Source organism: Gallinula chloropus (assembly GCF_964237585.1).
Source record: "Gallinula chloropus genome assembly, chromosome: Z".
NCBI classification, from domain to species: Eukaryota; Metazoa; Chordata; class Aves; order Gruiformes; family Rallidae; genus Gallinula; species Gallinula chloropus.
The window spans coordinates 65,453,005-65,461,670 of NC_140089.1; the positions used below are offsets into that span (position 1 = coordinate 65,453,005).

At 47.4% G+C, this 8,666-nt stretch overlaps 1 protein-coding gene across 1 annotated transcript; it reads left to right on the forward strand.

The window, feature by feature from the left end:
* Positions 1-1,835: 1,835 nt before the first annotated feature.
* CD180 (CD180 molecule) lies at positions 1,836-8,433 on the forward strand (the record flags this gene model as incomplete). Its single annotated transcript, XM_084278501.1, has 3 exons — positions 1,836-1,940; positions 5,747-5,913; positions 6,583-8,433. The coding sequence occupies 3 exons, from the start codon at positions 1,836-1,838 to the stop codon at positions 8,306-8,308; spliced, it is 1,998 nt and encodes a 665-aa protein (XP_084134627.1). The 3' UTR covers positions 8,309-8,433.
* Between the last annotated feature and the right edge of the window lie 233 nt (positions 8,434-8,666).

Here is an 8,666-nt window from a genome sequence, read left to right on the forward strand (position 1 = left end):
TCCCCTCGACCCGACCACCTATTCTTCCCGAGGAAGAGAGGTTCCTGCAGGACCCAAGATCCCACCCAGAAACCTGTCCAATCTTTCTTCAGAGGAGGCAGGAACTGGCTTCAGCATCATGTGAACAGCCAACGTGATGCCCACGTCTGTTGCCACTTGGCTGGGCTGAGGAACACACCAGCACTTCACCATTGTGGTTCCCACGAGGACCAATACCGTGTTGGTCGTGGTTTTTACATGGAAGCAGGGCCGCCACCGCCTGCGGACACGCTCCTTGGGTGACGCACTGCATCTTGGTGAGACTCATGAGCCGGTTCTCCTATCTACCTCAGAAATCAGTTAAAAATGGAGAACTTCAGGGTGGACGTACAGCCCTCTCGAGAGGAATTTTTCAGGGCAGCACAGCACAATTGGCTTGTAGGCAGTGCAGGACTGGAGGGTCCTGTGCAGGACTGGAGGCTCCTGTGATTTACTCGGCCATCAGCAGCATTCCGCGTCCCACGAGCGCTCAGTGACAAGTGCCACTGCACTAAGGCCAGTTATTACCACTGCTGTTCACAAGCTTAAATTCTTTGTCACCAGAGAGGGAAGAGTTTTGGCCAAGCACACAGAAAGTAGCATTAGGAAGAGAAAAATGCTGTTGAAGACACTCTCCCCCGTGGTCTGACAGCTGCCCTGAACACAGTGATGGAGAAGGGATCCACCCAGCACATGGGAAGAGCAGACACCGTCATTAAAAGCGGAAAGCATGGAGAAAAGGTCACAGAGGGGCTGCAGCCTGGCTGAGCCCAAACCTATGGCAGGTGCTTGCACCGAAAACCCCTCCGCTAACCACTGCCATAAACTTACCTTTCCCCATTCACTCCTTTATGAGCACAAGGAGCTAAATTAATCAGATAGGCATACCTAGTGAACTGTTCAGATACCTCTGGTCATTTACTAAGTTCAGGTCTTGCTTGTGCACGTGAGTGAGATGAGGAACTTCAGTCACCCAATGCCAATTTCATAATGAATTCTTCATTACTGAAAATTGAAGCAGGCCTCAGAATTCATTAGTTGCATCATGAAACTTCCTGTTTTCTAAAAAAACACCAGCACCCACACCCCTCCCCCCCCCAAAAAAAAAATCTCTGGATTCATTTAAACCCCTTTATGTCACACATACGTTCCACAACAAAGTCATATACTTGCGCTGCAGGAAGAGGCAGGATTAGCCTCAGCTGATATCCCTTCCTGCTTTAAAGGACTTTTCTTCCAAAACAACACATTCATCTTAAATCTGAGGTTTCTGGTGGGGGTGGTTTGAGGAAGCGCCTGTGCCACCAAGGCTCATAGCCTGCCAGAGACGAGAGACGGGATGTGGATGCGAGCCCAAGCTGCTGCCAGCCAGGGAAGCACCGCGGGGAGGGCAGGGGCACGCCGAGCCTTGGACTTTGAGCATTAGCATGGAAAATAGCAAATAAACAAGAAGCAAACATGCCCAGCAACAAATCCCCCTGAAATTTTTGCTACTGGCTGCAGGGGGAGTAGGTTTTCCAGCGAACGGGAAGCAGCAGAGCTGTTAGCGGGATGTGAGCTGAGACTTTAGCTCGTCATTCGGATAAGTTGTTTTACTTTAAATTTTTAGAAATTAAGGAGGGGAAAAATATTTGTGTGTGTATATATATAATAAATATATATATATATATATATTTTTTAAAAAAATTATTAAGTCCCCGCAGCTGATTCAGCTCAGCACAGAGGCATCCCAGCAGCAGGCAAATGCAGCAGCCGGGCACCAGTGTCTGTGGCCGCCTTGCCGGTCACAGCAGCCCATCAAAGAGGCGTGGACGAATATGAAAAAGGAGTTAGCTTTGCAGCAGATTTTAAGCTTTGGTCCTGCCACATCAGCTGCTCCCCTCTCCCCAGCCACCTGCAGGGATGAGTACAGCATGGCTCAGGTAAAACCCGACAGAAGCATCAACGCCAGTGTTTCAGAGCCGAAGCTGCTGATTTTGTGCATGCCCTTGGCACCAGAGAAGCCCAGATGTCTCCATCTTCCCGGGTGTCGAGCCTGATGCTCTCCAGATGGCATCTTGATTGCTTGAAGTTTCACTGATTGAGTTATCAGGAGCTGGATCTGTGCTTCTAGCCCACCCAGCCTCTCCCCATTGTGCTGGGGTCGTTACGTTTTCATCATGTCTTTCTCTAATAGATGGTGAAGAAAGAGTGTCATTTACATCTGCTGAAAACATAGTTATGAAGCTAATAACTTATCTGCTGAAGAAAGGAACAAAAAGGCAGGTTGAGCTGGCAGACTAGAGCCAGTGCTCAGCACAGTGAGGAGCAGGCACTCCCATGGGTAGCTAGCTGCCGCACACATGCCCGTCAGAAACTGTTCCCCTTCAGAAAAATAATCTTATCCTGTAATCCAAACACAAGAGGAAAAGCATTCACTTTCAGATTGAACTAAAGAAGCAGCATGATCCTCTTTGCAACAACACAGGTGCAAAACGCTTGCCCGTATTTCAGTTGTTTTATGAGTCCTTGTGACTTTCACAAGTCAAATTTTGTTTGACTCAAACTTTCCATTGCATTAAATGCTCCTGTGGTGAGACGCTGCAGTCTCATCTGCCCTTTTCTTTCTCTACCTCCTGTTCTACTCTGAATTAACTCCCCCGTACTCTGCAGACACATTTTGCTCTACACAACCATAAAGAACAATTTCCCTCACTTTCCATTAAAAAAAAAAAATTGAATAAATAAAAATCTGTGATGCCCCATAAAAGTAGCAGTTCACAGTCATTTGACTATATTTAAAGCAGGGGAGTTCCTCTTTCACATTAAAACTACCGTTTTGCTTGCTCACACGGAGCCTGGAGGGGTCAGCGAACACTTCTTTTCCTTACAACCTCCTATCTGGCTGACTCGCCCCCAGTTTGTCTGACCTTTGCTGCTCAGCTCCGCTTTCATTCTGGGAAGATATCACGAGATCATCCATTTTAACAAACTGCCTCCCTTTGTAATGGCCTGCAGTTGGTACCTGATGATTTTCACAGCGCTCGCCTGCCTTAGCTGCAAAGCATCTAGTGCCATGGACACAATGTGCACGGAGGTGAGTGACAGCCAACGGTCCCTCTCAAGATACGTAGCCGTGTAAGGGGATTGGTCTGCAGTGACCACTTGCCTGCTGATGTCTGTTTTCAGCTCCCGAGGGGTTTCCTTCAGGTGGAGCTGAAGTCCTTTATCAGAGAAACAAGGCAGGTGTCTGGAGAACTACTTGGGGACATAAATCCAGGGACATAAACCCTCCTCCTCCTCACACCTGTGCATCCTCACCCTTTCTCTTGCTGCTGCCAGGGACTTTGGTAGCCTGTCAAACCAGCACAGTGCTTCACCTCCCAGAGAGCTGGAAGGACAATGCAGTTTCACAGGGGTGCTTAGCAGACATCAGAGCCAGACAGAGAAAAAGATTTTTGTCTCATGCTTATGCTCTCCATACAGGAATTTGTACACAGTGGTGGGATGATGGCATCTCTATTTGTCATCTGGTTGACATGCAATACCGTATGAGAACAGAAAGAAAGTACCAGGGTTTTTTTCCAAGGGCAGGGGAAAACCTGGCTCATAAGATTTTTTTAAATTATTATTATTTTTTTTTAAAGTGGGAGACAAGGAAATAGAAGTAAGGACTTTGATTCTGGGAAGAAGCACTGTGGAAGCCCAGCCCCACTACGCAGTGCACATTTGGGGTGAACAGCAGGCTCCCTGCTGAATTACAAGTGCAATTCCCCGAGGACACAGAATTGCACACCGGGATCCCCCGGAGTTTGGTCCTCCTCAGCTCCCCGTAAGAACTGCTCCAACCCACCAAGCACACAGAGAGAGCTCGCTCACTAGTTTATTTGAACAGCAAAACACGGTGGCTGGTCTCATCTGCAGTGACAGCCCAACACTTACCATCTAACGCCCGTGCCACGGCAGTCAGCTGCACAGGTTCCTCTTTGCATATCACTACAGAACGTATCAGCTTTTCTACATTCTGCTGTTTCAGTAGTTAATGGTGCTGTGTTACTTCAGTGCTTCTAGACTGGACCCAGGTTCCCGTGCTACAGCAGGTACGATTGGCTTGTCCCACCCTGCTGATGCTGGACCCTGTGCCATGCCTTTGGTGCTGATCTCCAGCCACATCCCAGCACACCAAGGAGCAGAGGGACGGCGGAGGAGCCACACTCCCCACCCACATGGGGCATTTTGTTGACAGCGTCACTTTCCGCTCCCTCCCGGCTCTCTGTCCCTGCCTGACAGGCTGTGCTGCCTGCATCAGCCCCCTCACAGGACCATGGCGCTTCCCTGGCACCCTTACAGGGCTTGCAGCTATAAGAAAGGAAGGAAGTGTTTGCTGCCATGTCCAGCTTGTGGCTTGTACCAAATACTGCTCTTCCCTTCCAGCGAGATCACCAAGCACCTCCGTTGCCCACCTTCCCCTCCTAGGCCACAGACGGGCAGAGACATGGCTTGATCTCGCTCACAGCCCCATGTGGATGGAAAGACCTGAACCTTGCACACCATCCATGCATGAGCACCTTAACAAAACCCTGTCAAGACATAAGCTCCAGCCCCACAGGGTGCACACCTGCACTGCCCTCAGCTCGTCACAGATGCCAGGCTCCCCTACATGTCTCAGCAGACATCCCACCACCCACGCTTGCTTTCTCTGGGCTGACAGAAGAGCTTTGAACCTCATTAAAATGGTCAGATCAGCCAACTCTTCAATATGTGCTGTGACTTCCCTGCAAGCAGAACGTCTCTGAAGTTCCTGACAGGGTATTATTGCCAAGCTGCAGCTCCCATGCACCCCCAGGGACCCCATTCTCCTCAGGCTGGCCCTGTAACTACCCAGGGCTTTCCCTGGCAGCAGGGCTAGGCAAGGAGGCAGAGGAGTTACTTTCAGGCTGCATCCTTGCTCCCCATCACAGCTTGGCAGCTGGGATGAGCATCTCTGCTGCCCTGAGTGGCTATAGCAGGCCTTTCACTGCATGCCATAGTCCCAAACTCTGGTCAGCTTCCATGCAAACACTGAGTAAAGGCAGACCAAGCAGACTTAATGAATTTCCCCAGCATCCACGAAGTAAACTTCTCTACATAACAGACCAATTCATTTTCACTTTAAAATTTCTATGAAGGCTTTTCAGTTTAAGGCTCAGCGTATCAGCAATGATCTTTGTCTGGCCAGAGCTAAACCTTCCCACCATCCTCCTGCTGCAGCATGTAACTGCAGTTCTGATCCAACTTCTCTGGACACATCCCTCTAGAAATGTTCCCTGACCTGCTCTTTTTTACCTCCTCTCTGCAAGGTTTTCCTCAGACTTAGAGTAAGCTTTGTTACAAGACTCATGATACTCAGAATTTCAAACTACCTTTTTGGGAGATTCTTTCTTAGGGATTAATAATTCATCCAGAAGAGTAAACAGCACTCATAAGCACTACCTTCGATAAGAAAGTACTATAGGGGAGATGCACTTCAGATTAGTACAACAGAGATTCAAAGCATTACTTTTAAAAACACACTCTGCAAAAACCCAGGGCTGTGCATCGCAAGCCTACACTAAGGCTTCCTAGGGTTCTGGCTGCTATTTTTTTAAATTTTTTTAAAAAAAAACCCCAAACAACCCAAAACCAAACAGAATTTTGAATTAAGTGTCATGGTTTCCTATTTATACTCGCAGTACATACCTCTTGCAGTTTCATTGTGTGTTTTCCACAGATTGCAGTAAATAAAAGCTATACCTGCGAAGGCTTGGGACTGGGGGAGATTCCCAAAGAACTGCCTGTCACAACTGAAGTCCTTGACTTCAGCTTCAACATGCTCCCTTCCATCCTGAATTCAACCTTCTCTGAGCTGAAGTCTCTTCTCTACTTGGACTTGACAAGGTACAGTAGACGGTCCTCACTGCTCCACATCAAGGCTGGTCAAACCCCTGCCCGAAGGGATGCTCTGGAGCACACCAGAGCAGCATTCCCTGCCTTCCACAGGGAAACCACCAGTAGCACTTGCATACAGCTGTGAGTTATTTGGCTAAGCAGAGATTGATACACTTGGGCAATATTTAGGCTTCTCCTCTGGTGACTATCATTCACAGGACAGTGGGGCAATACAGGTTTTCCACATATAGCTGCAGCTAAGACAGTAGTGACAGCAAAGACAAAGAAGCTATTTTTTAATTCACTTTTCTATGAAGATATTGTTCCCTAAATCCTAGAGAAAGAGAGGCTTGATCCATGTAAATGTCCAGCTTTTTCTGTGGGGAAAAAGAAGTTTTCATGCTATTAAGTTGGACACTAAAAATGTGTTTTCCTGACTGGTAGAAATGCCTCCATGCACTCATCATTTCAGGGCAGGTTTTTCTCCTCATCAGGGCCCTGTATTTCAATGTGAGCTTACGAATACCGGGCAATCATCACCAGAAGGGACAGTCTTACCTTGGTGAAGGCAACTGATCTCGAATTCTTATAGATGTGAAGTGCATTTCAGGTTATCATGTGTACTGGGAAAGTTTCGCAAGACCAACCACTGATGCTGGTTTCTGTTGCTTTCTGAAGGTGCCAGATCAACTGGGTGTACGATGGTGCCTTTCACAGCAACAAGAAATTGGAGACAATCGTGTTGACCGGAAACCTGCTCATGTTTCTGTCTGACACAGCATTCGTAGGCCCACAGTCCCTGAAGCAGCTCATCTTAACGCAGACAGGAATAACCAGTATGTCTTTTATTCCAATGACAAATCTTGACAGCTTGGATACACTCGACTTGGGCAGCAACCACATCTCTTCACTGGAGTTCCCTCCTAACTTTCCCACTCAAAACCTCAAATATCTTGACTTTCAAATGAACAACATAAGAGCAATCACAGCAGAAGATGTCCGCATTCTGCAGAAGACCAGCAATATCTCTCTTATCTTTAAAGGCAATGACTTTCTACACATTGAACCTGGAGCTTTCCAATCCCATTTCTACACTTTGGACTTTGGGGCCTGCACTGACATCCCTGGGGTCCTGGCAGGGATACAGAACTCCACAGTCCAGACCCTTTGGCTGGGAACATTTCACAACATGGAAAAGGAGACCTACATAAGCCCAAGTGCTTTACAAGGCCTCTGCAGTATCTCTGTCAAGGATCTCTACCTGCAGCTACGGCACTTCAGTGACCTAAGCACAGACACGTTTCAGTGCCTGACCAGGCTCCGAAAGCTGGACCTAACACAGACCCACATCAGTGTGTTGCCCCCCGGCATCAGTGGCATGAGCTCACTAGCAGAGTTAGTTCTCAATGCAAACTCCTTCAAGCACCTCTGCAACATCAGCGCTGCGGCCTTCCCTTCCCTCACCCACCTCCACCTGAAGGGGAACATGGAGGTTCTGCAGCTGGGCTCTGGCTGTTTGGATAAACTGTCAAAGCTTCAACACCTTGATTTAAGTAAGAGTCATATTGAGAGCTCTGACTGCTGTAACAAAGCACTGAGCGGTTTGAGCAGTCTTCGGTACCTAAATCTGAGCCACAACATAAAGCTCCACCTTCAAGATGTGCTTGTTGAGGACAGTGCCAACCTGGAGCTCCTGGACCTTGCTTTCACTTCTCTTCACATCAACACTCTTGAAGGTGCTTTCCGAAATCTGCATGTCTTGCAAGTGCTGAATCTTTCTTCCTCCAACGTTAATACTAGCACTCAGAATCTCTTCCAGGGCCTGGAAAACCTCATGCTCTTGGACCTTAGTCAAAATAACTTTGAGTCGGGGATCATACCAAAGGACAAACAGTTCCAACCACTACCCAATTTAGAGGTGCTAATTTTATCATCCTGTGAACTGATGGCAATAGAGCGCCAAGCATTTCTCAGCCTCCAGAAGTTACGGCATGTTGATCTGAGCCACAACAAACTTACTGTGTTCAGCACAGATGCATTTTCAAATCTCAAGAGCATCTATCTCAATTTTGCCCACAACAGGATCCATATTGTGCCACATGAGAAGCTAGCCTCCCTAGCTGGCCACTGCATAATCAATTTAAGTTACAACCCTCTGGAATGCACCTGCTCCAACATTGGTTTAATCACCTGGTACAAGCAGAATCTGGATAAAATTGAAGACCCTGAAGGAACGACATGCTCTGAACCCAAATTGCTAGCTGGGGCTCAGCTGGCCACCATATCACTTTCCTGTGGGATCAGCACAGGAGGAATCATTGCAGTTGTCCTGGCTATTTTATCCTGTGGAGCCATCTTCCTTTGGGGTGCTCGCTATTTCAAGAGAAATTACCAGCAAATATAAGGTTCTGATGGGCATAGAGAAAACGTGAACAGCAACTATATTAAGACAAAGGACAGCTTAGTGGTTTTGTTTGTGACCTGTGTTTCCTTAGTTTTTGTAACACCCTCTCCATTTGTATGAGAACTTTTGGAAGAATAGTAAAAGCATTTTATTTGAGAGCTGGAAGAATAAACTATGACTTGAATCTTGAGCATGAAAATCTTCCCTTGTTGCAAAATTCCAGTTCAACTCGATGTTGGCCCTGGTGTCCCATCTACTACCACTAATGCACCTGTAAAGGGGGAATCCAAGGGCCAAAATACCAACTTTGATCTCTTTAAACAGAAAACTAAATCATCATCCTCCCAACCAAAAAGCC